At 33.7% G+C, this 15,314-nt stretch overlaps 1 protein-coding gene across 2 annotated transcripts in view; it reads left to right on the top strand.

The window, feature by feature from the left end:
• NAV3 (neuron navigator 3) overlaps positions 1–15,314 on the top strand; it is a 499,276-nt gene that overhangs the window by 308,443 nt on the left and 175,519 nt on the right. For both annotated transcript variants that reach the window (XM_069094807.1, XM_069094808.1), the window contains exon 12: positions 1,716–1,835. In XM_069094807.1, coding sequence (XP_068950908.1) covers positions 1,716–1,835 — 120 coding nt within the window. The remainder of the gene's footprint in view (positions 1–1,715; positions 1,836–15,314) is intronic.

The raw sequence follows: 15,314 nt of genomic DNA, 5'->3' as shown, positions 1-15,314 counted from the left end.
TAATGCTTTGAATTTTTTTCTTAAAAACTCTTCCTGTCCTTTGATCACTTTTCTATTAGTAAATGACTCGAAATACATTTATGTCAAATAAATCTAGATTCTGGAGGCAGGGCTTTTATTATCCTACATTGATTTCTCATCCCAATCTATAATTTTTTTTCAAGCAGCATTTACTTTGTTAATGTGAAACCTTTAAAATTTTATATGATAAAAATGTGCCTTTTTTAAACCTCTATTCCTTGTCTCCTTATGAACCACTAGCCATAGATGTGAAAGGTCTAACACTCTATTACTCTATAATTTATTGTGATGGGAGGTTTTATGTTTAGATATAAATTCTATATAACTTAGTATGTTATATAGTGTTAAGATTTTAGTCTCAACTTATTTTGTGATAAATTGCTTTTCAATTTTGCTGGAAGGTTTTTTTTTAATTAATTAATTTTTAGTTTTCAGCATTCATTTCCACAAGATTTTAAGTTCCAAATTTTCTCCCCATCTCTTCTCTTCCCCCAACCCCAAGATGGCATGCTTTTTTTTTCCCCCCCCCCATTTTGCCCCCCATTTCTTTCATCTCCCCCCTTATCCCCTTCCCCCTTATTTTCTTTGAATAAGGTATTTCCTTCCTTGTGTTCATGAGTTTTTTTGGGAAAACAATAACCAGTGCCAAAATAACTTTGATAAAATAATAGGAGTCCTGATGTTAGACTGTTCATAATTCAGTCTATTATTTCCCTTGAAATTGCTGACCTTTTGTTCCTCCATTCTTATTTTTGTTAATATTTAATTAAATTATAGAAAATATTACCTTAGCAATTTGATTGGCACAATATTCAATATGTAGATTCACTTAGGTAATATTATTTTTATGATATAAATATAGTACAATATAACAAATTATTAAAGCTCTCTACTTCAGTTTATCTTGATTTCTATGAAATACAATATATGTATATTGCATATGTATACACACATTCATATATGTATATACATGCATGTATACATATTTTTACTGATTGTATATATATGTGTATCTGTATGTTTGTATATATGTGTGTGTTTATGATTATGTTTACTTATATGTATGTGTGTGAGTGTAAGCCCTGCATCTATCTTGTGATGATAATAGCAGATAACAGGAGAAGAATGCAGTGTGTGCATACAATGGAAAGGGCTCTGGACCTAGCATCAGGAAGACCTAAGTTGGGCTTCAGAGACTCACTAGTTTTTGAGCCTGGTTCACATTCTCTGCATCTGTTTCCTCATCTATAAAGTGGGTATAATAATAGCACCTACCTCCCAGGGTTGTCGTGAATATCAAAGGAGATGAAAATTGTTAAGTGCTTAGCACACTGTGCAGCATATAGGAAACAATGTATAAATGTTACAATGATGATGATGATGATGATAATGAAGGAGTTAGATCCCCAATATTTTATGCATTTTATAGTTACTTTAAATGAATGTTCTAACTTTTCTCCAAAATCTTCTAGTAACACATAGAATCAATTTTTTGTAGATTTATTTTGTGCCATGCTACTTTGCTGAAGCAAATTATTGAACTGATGAAGTTTTTTTGTTAATTCTTTAAGGTTTTCTAAGCAAACTATACTGTTATTCACAGATAACTTTGCTCCTTTTCCGTTAGTATTTATTCTTTTGATTTTGTTCTCTTGTCTTTGTTCAAATCCTACTAACTGGTAATTTATTTTCAGATACATGACAGATGGAGGACTGAATCTATATACTAGAAGTTTGAACCGAATACCAGACTTGGCAACATCTCGTGATGTCATTCAGAGAGGGGTACATGATGTGACCGTTGATGCAGATAGGTAATTATCTAAATCTCTATGAATTTCAAGAACATTTAAGTTGATTTACTGAGCACAGAAGGGTATGTCCCCATTAATTCAAAGAAAGGGACATCATTTTGTTGTAATACTTTTAGGATTTTTCTAAATATTTCATTACCAGAATATTTTTTCAGAATGCTTTAATAATTATAAAATCTGGCACTCTATAGTTATATTTTAATTAGTTACTGGTTAGTAAGGCATTTTTAAAAATTCAGACTATATAATTATGAAATATCATAAAAGCTGAATAGCACTTAAAGAAAAAATGAGCCTATAGCATTTTTTGATTAGTGCAAAGTTTAAGTTATACAATTTAATTTCACTTTAATATCATTTTAAGCATGGAGAAAATTGGGAAGAAAAGGAAATGAAATTTAAATAGTGGTATAATCTTAGGCCTTGAAGTAATTTTAGTGATTATTATACTAAAATCTTAGGTTTAGAGCTGGATAAAACTTCAGAGGTCATATATTCCAACTCCCTCATATATTTTAATATCAGCAAATTGAGAACCAGGACAGTTAAATAATGTGCAGCATAAATTCATGCATATTGTATCTGAAGTGGAATTTGAACCCAGGCCCATTCCTCATTCCATTCTCACCTCCTGCTAATTCACATCAGTTAATAATTGACTAGAGAAATTATTCATAGTCAATACAAAAACTGGAACCCAGATTCCTAACTCCTAACCCCCCAATGCTCTTTATGCAATTTCATGCTGCCTCTCTGAAAGGGAAAGAGGATTTGACTTTTGTTTTCAGATTAGTCTGATATCAGAGATAAAAGCTAAAAATAAAAAATAAACAATTGAAAAAAAGCTTGCTATGCCTCCAGGGAGTTAGACAACCTATTAATCATTACTCTGCTGGTGGGAGGGAAGATATGTAATCTGTTGAAAATAAATCAGATAGAAAAATTGAGTGCAAATTTTGGAAAACGTCAGTGTGATCCATTCATATAAAACTTGCATGTTTACAAATGCTATATAGGTGTATGCAAATGCTACATATTCACATGTGTATTTATACGTATGTATTTATATACATATGGAAACAAAAACACAATTATATTATTGTGCTATATATATACACACAACATATATGGATGTGTGTGTCTCTGTAATTTGAGCCTCATGATAACAACCTAAACTAAGTCACTGCCAGATAATATTCTGAAATATTATTGAAAGAATTTGAAAGAAATGAAAGAAATTGAAGTTTGGAGAGATAAAGTGACTTGCCTTGGCCAATGTGAGAGGAGATAGTTGACCCTAGGTTTCTCTTGACTCCTGGTCCATTTTTCTGTCTCCTACATCATGGTGAAACCATAATGTGAAGGATATTCTAAATATATTCATCTTATATCCTGACTGCATTGGAAACTGCTTGATCACAAGAATAATCATAATAATAATTTTACATATACACACATATATATGTATATATACACATGTATGCATACATATATATGTGAGCATATACCTATCTATATATGTGTTTAAATGTATGTATTATATCTGTTCTTATCTATATCAGTAGATTGGTGAATCTATATATCTATATTAAGAAATTTGAACTTTTATGATAAGAACTAGAGGATTCAAATATAAAAATACCAATAGTCTCTGCCCTCAAGGTTTATATGTTCAAAGGGAGAATTAACACACATAAGGGAAAGTTTTCCAGTGAGGGGAATTTTGGTTCTTCCAGTAACAGGGATGGTAACAAAGGTAACAAAATTGTCACTGCTCTTCTGTGGAAGCCTAGATTCTGATTGAAATAGTGTGTTGCTTGAGGATTTCATCTGTCAGGGCTACAGGGTTTCCAAGATGAGGTTAATATCTCCAAGTCAATATTTCCAAGTCTGGTCTGCTGACAAAGTATATGCCAAGAAAATGTCTGATGAGTAAGAATTGTACTCTTTTGGCGTACTTCTCTTGAATCATGCAATGTATCTTGCCTATTTCTGGGAAGTCAGACATTCATCAAATTCACTGATTTATTGTACTTTGATAAGAAAGCCACAAACTCTTAGGTCATTAAGCAATACCTTGAAAATTGAAGAACTTTCTAATTGTTGAGGACAGCTTTCTTCAGGCTTACCAGTATAGTGGAAAGAAAGGCAATTTTGGATTTATTAAGACTTGGGATTAAGTCTTTTTCATGATACATACTGGCCCTCTAATCTGAAAGAAGTCATATAACTTCTTACTACCTTGGAATGCATGCCTCCGACTCTGAGGCTTTAAGATTCAAGAGACTTATAGATCACTATTAGTGGAGGGAGTTTCTTTTCAGGTTTGGAGTTTCCCCACAATTTTCTCCATGGAAATGAGTAAAGCAAAACGATATCCCAGTTATTTATTAGGGGGGTACCAGAAATCTATATCTGGATGATTAGAGATCTTGGAAACTAAAGAATGGGTGAAACTTTGTGTGTTTGGGGACTTTTACAATTCTTTCAGCAGCAATGAAGCTGTTTCTAGGACAAGGGAATCAAGAAAAGATGTATTTTCTCCCTTTACTTTATAGCTTCTTAGGTTAGAAGGGATTGTGCTATTGAATTTCTTTGAAATATGTTATGTATTATATAACAAATTTTGACAATATTAGTTTTAATAACTTTGATGAATGGAAAATGATGACTGATGTTGTAAAACTTTAAATGCTTACCTATTTTTAAATTTGACAAATACAGCTTTCCCCCAGTATAAATAAACTACATTTTATATATGTAACTGAATTGATCTTGAAAGTCCAGTTATCCCATCACAGAAAAGGAGCTGGTACAAATGTAATTGCTGCCTTATCCTATGATCCCTTTATGAGATAGGAACAAATTCCTTAAGGGAATTAGAAAGGATGAAGAATGAGGAAATTTAGGGTGACCTTTGAAAATGAGTTCATTAAAGCCAGGAAGTCAGACTTGAAGAGGAATATGGGTCTTGGTTAGTTTCATAGAATTGGAGAAAGGAAACTCTTGAGAAGTTGCATAAAAGCTTATAGAGCAGGTCAGGGCTGAGGCAGGTACAAGAAAGAAAGGGGCAAAGACCCTTAAATGAAACTGTTTGTACTATTCAGCACAGTAGTTTCAGGACACATGCTATACTGCTAATGTGGCACCTCCTGATCCACAGACCCCCAGGTCTCCATCTTTTTTTCTCACCTTGAATTCCCAATGGAATCTTTTCTATCTGGACACAGATATATCTGTCAAACTTCCTTCAACTTAAATTTATATTTTTGGTCTGTACAAACTATTGTTAACCACCAGCCTTTTTCTAGTCTGGGAGTATGTATTATAAAGGCAATTTGGAGGAAGTAATGATGCATTGGAACATCCGCACAAAAGAGGGAGGGATAGCACTAATGCTGAGACTTTTGCCGGAGCACAGGATCTGACTAGGGGATCAGAGCATTAAAGAAAGAAAAAAAAAACAGATTATAGATCCTTGGACACAGCTTCCCTGAGTAGAGAATGAACATTTGTTTTTGTTGTTCAGTGACCCAGGAGTAGATCACCTTGAGGCCACATGTGGTCTTCTAGTCCTCCATTTGAATCCAAGCTGGATCCAGTCAAAAGACTGCACATGAGGTTGTAGAGGGCCACATGTGGCTTAGTCAATCATTTCACTTGTATCCGACTCTTCATGACCTCATTTGAAGTTTTCTTGGCAAAAATACTAGAATCGTTTGCTATTACCTTCTCCAGTTTATTTTACAGATAAGGAAACTAAGGCAAAGAGAATTAAGTGATTTCCCAAGGTCATACAACTAGTCTGTGTCTGAGGCCAGATTTGGATTCAGGAAGAAGAGTCTTTATGATTTCAAGCCCAGTATTCTATTCAAAATGCCACCTAGCCACCTGGAATGAACATTTATGCTGGAAAATATATCTATTTAATGAGTATGTAGTAAGGAGAGGTAAGGGAAGAGTATGAAATAGGAATAGGTGAAGAAGAAACCTGCTGCCTATTATATCACACTACCATAATATGTATTTCACCAGAAACAGAATTTGAAATATTTTTTAAATTAATTTTTCTTGAATCACTTTTGGTTTTGTTAGATAAAATGCGGTACCAATTTCATCGAGAAGAGTAACTTTTTTAGGGAATTGTTAATCATTGTTATAAATGGAATTATGTTGAATTCATGGATAAAATTAAAATAGCTCTTTTTAAAAAGTATTAGCAAGCACACACACACATACATATATGTACATGTGTGTCTTTATGATTGGACCTCTAAAGGGAACAACAAAAACTTACCCATATCTATATCAGCAGCATGAAAACTTAGGGGAAAAAGTGACTTCATTCTGTAAGAAGTGCCATATAAGATAAGAGCATCAACTGAGAGTTATGTTATAAGAAATTATTTTGTCCACTTCCCTTATTTTATAGATGGAAAAATTGAGGCCCAGATGAATCAATACAACCAGTAATTAGCAAAGGTGAAATGAACCCAAGTCGCAAGACTTCATATTCAGTGCTATTCCTAATTAATATGCATATTCTCCACTAAATATAATTTTTGTGCATTTTATTATTATTTATAAATTTATTTATTTATACACACACACAAACATATATACACATTATATAAGTAGGAGAACCTCTGCTCATTCACTTGATGTTGTCTGGATATCCAGAAATATGCAAAAAGGTGACAACTGCATTTATTTTACCATTTAAAAAATTCCAAATCAAATTCAAAAAGTTTTAGAGGCTTTTAGTTAAAATATTTTCAAAAGGGCAAAAAATATTTTATGTTTCTCAGTGAGGCTGTGGTCAAGGAAAGAGATTTTCCATTTGTACTTTTCTGTCTTCCTGACGTCTGATACTCATTCTCTCACTCTCTCTCTCTCTCCCTTCCACTCCCCTCCCCCATTAACCTCTTCCCCCACGCCCACCCCACCCCCAATTGTCTCTATCTGGCCTGTCTCCCTGGACTACATCTTCATGTCGTCTTGCATGGGAGGTTGAAAGCGCTAAAATAAACATTTATCCTTCTCTTTCAGACTCCTCCTTGATCATTGGTCAGCCTCAGACCTAGTTTGGGGATATGGGAATGGGGTGCATTTAGGTGTACGATAGTTTGAGAAATGCTTAAATGCCAGTAAAATTATCCAAATATAATACCATACATTCAAAAACAAAGCCACAAAACATGATGACAGCAGTCATACTAAAATAGTGAAATACTAATTTTCTAATGCCATTTTAATTCATTTGAATGGATATTTATTAATTGCCTACTCTTTGCAGAATGTTGTGCTATTCAGTGGGAGGATAAAAATTATATAATATGATTCCTACCTTCATGAATCTTACACTAATCAATTTAGTTTGCTATCTATTTTTAAAAGTTTCTTTATGGGCAACAGTAGTTTAGTTATATTGAAAGAGAGACTTTAAAAAAAAAACACACCTTAGTGGAACACTGAACCGTAAATTGGTGTGAATTAAGGACATTCAATATGTCACTTATAATAGAAGGCCAGTGCTATGGGTAGACTTTCCAATTCATCACAGAACAATAATGTGTGCTTGAATTAATTTCAGAAATTCAAGTTGTGAGAATAATTGAAAAAGTGAATGAAAAAATTAAGGAACTCCAAAGAGATAGAATGCAATAACCATGACTTAGTCAAGTGTTTTATTTGAAATAAAAGGAAAAATAATTATAATCCAAAGTCACTTCCCAGTCCTAGGTTCAGGGCTGTGCCCTTTATTCATTCTGTTTCTTGTGCCAAGTTTGTCTTCCTCTTCTTTGCCAATTTCATTCCCGTCTGTCCTTCAAAGCAGAGGTTCTTAACCTGGTATCTCTGAGTTTGTTTTATTTTAAATATTTTGATATTGTATTGCAATATAGTTGACTTCGATTATAATCCTACATATTGTATTTTTTTGTATTTAAAACATTATTTTAAGAAAGGGAGCACATAGGTCACCAGACTTCCAAAAGGATCCATCACACAATAAAGGTTAAGACTATCTCTTTAATGTTACAAAAGTCATCACTATCTTTATGAAATTTTCCATAATATCTCACTATTTTTCTGTTTTGAATTTCATATACTGCTTTAAATAATAACTCTCTTATTCACTTATCACACGTTGTTTTATGAGTCACTAAATGTGTGATATATGTATATAGCAGAATGAGCACTAGATTTGGAGTTAGTTGAGTAGAGTTTAAATTCTGAGTCAGTAACTTGTTACCTTGGTGACCTTGGGCCTAATATTTAGGGGTCTCATATTCCTAAATGTAAAAATAATGGTGAACTTAGGTCCTTTGACCTGATGATTCAATTATCCTATCCTACCCATATCCAATTGCATTCTCTAAAAGCTGGAATATCTCATAAATGCTGTGCCCCCAGTGCCTAGCATAGTGTACTATACATAATAAATATTACATACTTGTTTGACAAAAAGTTCTTTAAAAAATGAAGTGTGTGTATGTATATGTGTGTATATACATGCATACATACATATATATCTATCTCAGATAATGAATTGTATTCACGTATGTCTCTGGTAGGATTTAAACTTGACCAATAAAATGAAAGCTAAGATGCTGGAAAATCAGAAATACTTGCCTTTTGTTTCCTGTTTCTTGACCTTTCCCACATTCCTTCTTCTCTTCCTTCTCTTCCTCCCTTTCCCCACCCCACCTCTTCTTGACTATATATATACATATATATATATATATATATATAACAAGCTAAGTTGTTGGAATTTGTCTTATGCTGTGATTGAGAGCAATTGGGTTGTTTCTTGAAGAGTTTGTATTTATTTTCTTGTTTATATTATTCTTTCAGGCTCCTGTTTCCTCCTGGGTAATACTTTGTTGATTAACCTGTGTGTGTACATATGTGTACACATATATATGTATATGTGTATACATGTATTGGGTATATATACATGCACATACATACAAGAGAATTGGTTAAAATGGAAATAACAGAAATGTATTACTAATACACTCATCCTTAGCAAGTTGAAAATAACTACTAAGTGAAAAGGACTATTTTTATAGCCAACCTACTGAAGTATTTTAAGACCAAAGATTGGACATTTACTTTGCTTTTCATATCAAGCAACACAAGTTACCTGTATACAATGCTCTTCTAACATTTTGTAAACCAAAGATAAAGTTTCAGCTTTGAAAGTTGTGTAACTCATTGATTTTTATCAGTATTTATTATTGGCCCTTCCAGCTGCTTTCTCAAGTGAACAATAAAAAAAATCATAATAAATATGCACAGTATAGCTTGGTTCAATGGATCGAATGCCCAGAATGGAGTCTGGAAGAACCATTTTTATGAGTTTAAAACTGGTCTCAGATTACTAGCTTGGACAAGTCACTTGACCATGTTTGCCTCAGTTTCATCACCTGTAAAATGAAATGGAGAAGGAAATGATGAACCACCCCTCTGTCACCTTCTCTGTCAAGAAAATACCAAATTGATTCATGAAGAGTCAGATGGAACTGAAGTGATTGAACAGTAACAAAACCTCAGATCCCACAATCAGTGTTCATTCCTCGGTGCCATGCCACCTTCAAGTTTACCTAGACAAAGTAGAAAAATACCCAGTAATGCTAGAATTGGTACAGTTTTTAAAGGTTGTAGGTTTTAAAGCTTCTTGTTGACTTACCCTTACCCTTTTCTTTCAAAGGAAAAGCAGTACAAAAAATAAAGGTTAACTTTCAGCCATCAAGCAAATATACAGCTACATTTGGATAAGGCTTGTGCCTAGGAGTAAGCTTCACAAGATTTACATTGCAATAATACATTATGTTCTTCATTGATCTTTTTAATTTAAAGGGTTTTTTATTCTGAACTTATAAATGAGCTTTCCATACATACAGCAGCACACAAAAATAAGATTCTATAGGAAACTGTGACTACTTTACACCATTTGCATTTTGAAAAATGTGTAGAGTGAGTTTTACACCTTAATTTCCAGACTGTCCTGTGATTCCGTAACTTCTTTGTGATTTCTCTGGTGCATTTTCAAGTGTTACAATAGACCTCTATTTTTTTAGCATCAATACATCTAATTTTCACTTTCCTCCCTCCTTCCCCCAAACCAGGAGAAATGGGGGGAAAATACACTTGTAACAAATGCATATAGTCTATCAAAATGAATCCACACAATGACCATGTCCAAAAATATATGTCTCTGCTCCTTGGGTCTATAACTTATCTATTAGGAGACATATATCATCATAGATTTTCCAGAGACATGGATGGTCATTTTTTTGCATCAGAGTCCTCAAGTTTTTTTCTTAATAGTGTTTTCTGTACATTGTTCTTGTCTTGGTACAAATTCTCCTGATTCTTTTCACTTTACTCTGGGTCAGTCTATACTATTCAGGAGTCTCAGAAAATGATTCTTTTGACTATAGGGCATAATACTATTCCCTTAAATTTATATAACACAATTTGTTCAATCATTCTTCAAATGTCTAAATGGCAGTTTAAGGCACATATTCTAGTTGTTTTCTCTCTTACTTTTTAATCCCCCCTTCAGGTTTGGGAAGTTGTAGCACAAATCACACTGGCATACCCAGGATGGTTGCTAGCACAGGTCTGGATCTGCTTTACTAGGAAAGATAGCTATTTAAGGGGTCAACAATCTTTTTAATTACATTTGCTAGTTCAGGGGAAAAGTCAGCACCCTAAACTTCAGAGAAATACAGAGAATTAAAGACAAACAGACAGAGCTCTGACTGCCTGAATCAAAGAAATATTGCTATATACTTTACATACATCACTAGATAGAGAGAGCTTTTATGTCTGAGCCATCAGGGAGCTCTCAACATACAGCCACTCAGAATCTTGACCAGGGAATCACAAGATCTTTCTCATAAGTGAACCCCCAAAGCAAAATACCAACACAGAGCATATGTATACTTTTCAGAGACAGAAGGCATTACAGCCCTTATGACTCAGTGATTAATTAGGAAAAGGTGTGAAAGCCTTCCTAGAAGCAAGCTTCCCTCTAAGGCAAGTCCCTCCCCTCAGGGGCACCACATCAGGCCTATTAATGGGCATGAAAGATCTTATTATTCCATTAACATTAGAGAAGTATACCCTAATTATAAGAAAAAGTAAGTTGCATCTTCTTCTTCCCGCTTTGACAGTAGTGTATTCCTCATTATATCCGCCCTTTTCATTATCTTCTCCAGACCCTCAGAACAAAACAGATCTACCCCAGGACTGTTACTACTGGTAGTCCTTTTTCTCTTCTTCCTCCTCTTGTTCAGTACCCTTTGAGGTCATTACTTTTCTCATGGGGTACATTTTTTCCTTCTCTTCTTATATTATTATATATTATTACTATATTATTATTATTATATTATTATTATTTCATTTGCTCAAAGTTACTTTTTCTATGATAAACAAGGGTTTAAACTTGGGCTTTTACATAAGCATCTTCTCACTGATGGAGAGTGTGAGGGACAGAATTGTTGATAGCTAAGGAGAGGAAATTTCTCTTTTTGGTTCTAGTTTTCAGAGAAGAGTTCTTGATCTTACCCACAGGGCAATTGCTCGAAGTCTGTACTTTGGCAAGAAATAGAGATAAACTAAAAAACATTAATTTTTCTATATGTCAGCTTCTTTACCTGACATTCTTCTCCTCCTTCCCCCCCTCCAGGGACTCTTCCATGAATAAAGCCTAATACTGTATGTGTCCTTTCGCAAAGACAGACTTCAGGGAAAAAAAAAAAATCTACTTCCATTCTCTTATCATTGCTGCTCCCCATGCAGGCACATAATATTAAGTAATTATTTTCCCTATCAATGAAGAGCCTTATGCAAATGCCCAGGCCTGACTGTGGGTTATATTTGTTTTTCTTCTCGATTGTTTGTATTTCAAAGAGACTACAAGTCACTCTGGTCTTTTCTTTGGAATATTTGGAAGTTCTCTACTCCAATAAAGATGCATTTTTTTCCATGTAGGTTTAATTTTAGTTTTCCAGGGTAAGTTGTTCTTGGTTATAAGTCTATATTTTTACTTTTAGAATGTTGTATTTCTGGATCTCCTCTGGTCAATCCTGACTGTAGATTCCTGGTATTTGAAATGCTTTTTGTGGATGCTTAGATTTTTTTAAAATTGTCGTGAGAGTATTGGATTTGGGGTATGGGACTTTTCCTCTTCGGATTCCTTTTAAGAAGTAATTAACAATCCTTTAAACTTTACTTTGTCTTTGGTTCTAATACATCAAACCAGATTTTATTTAAGATTTCTTGAAATATAATGTCCAGGTTTTTTTTTACATTATTTTCTGGCAAAACCAATGACTTTTAAATAATCTCTCCTTCATGGAATTTTCTAGGTCAGTTGTATTTAATTTCAGATACCTTATATCTGATTGATTAACTCTTCTATTTCTCAATCTTTTGATTTTGTTTTAATGTTTATTGCTGTTTAATGGACTTACTAAATTTGGTTTGGCCTATCTTAGTTTTCAGTTATTCCATATTTTTACTAAGCTTTACCATTTTCTCTTCAAGGCACTTATCACCCTTCTAATTCTTTTCTAAAGAAGCTTTATTTCATTTAAATTGTTTTTGTTTTATTTCTTCTAGGTATTTATGTAGTCATTGAGGAACAGCCATTTGTCACCTTTGGGTCTCTGCTTGGTGTTGTTATGGCGTTACACTGACAATAATTTTTGATAATTGATATTTTTTCTTAGGTTTATTCATCTTTCTGACTTGATACAATTTCAGAATTAGAGTTTTGTGCCAAGTTCAGGCTGCAGTGTTTTTTTTCTATCCCTTTTTAGCTCTCCCTTCAGGATGAGGCAGTTCTTTTTGCTCATGATCAACTTTAACATTGAGATAAGCTTGAGACCTTCCAGACAACAACTAAAATGATGAAGGGTCTCTTCTCATGCCTTTGTTCATTTAGGCAATTCACATACTAAGCCTTCTGTGCTACAATTCCCTCATCTTCAAAATGAAGGTATTGGACAAGATTGGCAGATCAGCTATGAGTGTATCAACTTTTGGATGTGTGGCCTGCATGAGAGTAGTCTAGGGTTGTAAGATGGGGAAAGATAAGATGCCTTTAAATATATGAGGGGACATAATGTCAAAGAGGGATTTAGATTCCTTCAAAGGCTAGAACTTGAGAGCAGTGGGGTCCATTGTAGCATCAGATAAAAATTAACCTGATGAAAGGAAAACCTTCCTAGTTGGAGGTACTTGAAAGTAGATAGTGCTACAGTGGGTTTCCTTACTGTGGTAATGGATGGACATCTGGATGTCTGGTAAAGTTGATTTGCATTCATGAATATATTTACCTAGATGTTCTTCATCTTCTTTTCTCTTTTGAGGTTCAGGAATTAGAGGCCTTCTAGTGCCCCTTCTAGTTCCACCAGAAGTATCTCATAATGATTTCTCCATGTGTTAGAAACACCAAAGATCTAGATTTTTGTTAAAGCAATTTAGGAGTGTTTTCTTTTTTGTCTTTCTATGTAAACCTGTCAGAGTTTTGAAACTTAAATGCCTGCTGAAATATTTATTCCTCATCAACTTAAGGAAATAGTATTGGGAGAAAAAAAATGAGGAAGGGTGGGAGATGATTCGTTTACAGAGGAAAAAGGAACTTGGGGACATTATTTATGTGAAATGATTAACAAACAAAGGGCTATGTTTTTCTTTCATGTGACTTTTTAAAAAATAGCAGGTCATAAAAAGGAAACAATGTTGGATAATTTAATGTTTTAAATTTGCTTTAATAAGTTGTATCTATGCATGGAGCACTTGTGTTTTTCCAAGAAATAGGGGTGAATCATTTTTCATGTGGTAACAAATGGGCTGAGACATTCAATTTGGAATCATTAAGCTGAGGGCTTTCTGCTGGCAGCTGATAAATTTTACTTTTTCTCCACTCCAGCTGTACAGAGTGGGTGGCATCAAGCTATTTATTAGTGTCATATGTGTTCTGTTTACATTCTTTATTCCTGCTTAACTCAATATGGTCTTTAAGCAGTTAGTATTTACAGGTAGTCAAGAGTTTTTATAAGTTTGAATTACATTTCCATATGTGCATTTAATTTCTTTCAATTAACTGTGAATGAATATTTCTAAGGAGACCATTCAGGCATAAATTTAATGTGTTCGTCAAGAATCTATTGTTATTGGCAAAGTAACTTGAAGGACATATCCAGCCAGGCAATACTTTTCTGGTCAAGTCATTTCTTGTGAGAAGACAGCTTGTTACCTCTGTTTGTTACATGGGAAGGAAGGGGATACTATTAAATACTGGGGAAAAATTATTACAGATTATATATATAGAATCTGTCTTTTAGAAGGGCACATGTTGAATTTATAATTATCTATCATTATTATTAACTTCACAAACATCAACAAAATGAATATTTTCTTATTTAAAAGAGCCATTTAAGAAGATTGTATGTCACATCTTGAATTTCTATTATACACAGCTTGTTCTTTTTAAAGAATATAGTACATTAAATTTGGTAGTTCCAACAGTCTCCTAATTGTCTCAAGCTACTTCTGAACATCCTTCTTTACTTTGTATTAAAATGTGCGTTTGTCAACACACACACACACACACACACACACAAACACATATACTTAGAGAAAGAGAGAGAGAGAAAGATTGTCTTTTTATAAATTTTTACAAACCTTCCTTTTTCTGGTTCAGACAGGAATGAGCTTCATCTGATGATAATCCCCCACTCCTTTGCCCATGTTTGTATAGTCTTCTTTGCTAACATTTTGAGTAAATAAATTTGGATTATGATATTTTAATAACCTTTATTTTTTGCCATTTTGGACGTCATATTCCATGTTTTTCTCTTCTTTAAAGTAACTACTGCCAAGTCTTAAGTAATTATCATTATGATTCCTTTGTACTTGAACTCTTTGTGGCTTTTGGCAATATTTTTTTCTTGATTTAAAAGCACTGAGTTTTGGCTTTGATATTCCAGGGAATTTTCACTTTGGGATTTCTCATAGAAAGAGGATAGTGATTCTTTATTTTTCTTTCTACTTTACTATCTGGTTTTCTTTTTCTTTTTTTTTGGAGGGGGGAGGGCAGGACAATTGGGGTTGTGACTTGCCCGAGGTCACGTGGCTATTAAGTGGTAAGCGTCCAAGGCCAGATTTGAACTCAGGTCCTCCTGACTCCAGGGATGGTGCTCTATTCACTGCACCAACTAGCCGCCCCTACTATCTGGTTTTCTAAAAGATCTAGGCCATTTTCCTTCTTAATTTCTTGAAATATTATATCCAGGATTTTTATTTTGAAATGGTTTTCAAGAGGTCCAATGATTTAATGTTTTCTCTCCTTCAACTCTTTTAAAAATCAGTTTTATTTGGTGGTAGCTACCTCAGATGTTATTATATTTATTCCAATCAGTTCACTTTATTATTTCTTGTTGTTTTGATGATGTTGTT

The sequence above is a fragment of the Petaurus breviceps genome, unplaced genomic scaffold (assembly GCF_028583685.1).
Source record: "Petaurus breviceps papuanus isolate PSGF00001 unplaced genomic scaffold, PetGlider_PUasm1.0 221, whole genome shotgun sequence".
NCBI lineage: Eukaryota > Metazoa > Chordata > Mammalia > Diprotodontia > Petauridae > Petaurus > Petaurus breviceps.
The sequence above is the reverse complement of the archived record's forward strand: the minus strand, read 5'-3'. Positions and strand labels throughout refer to the sequence as shown.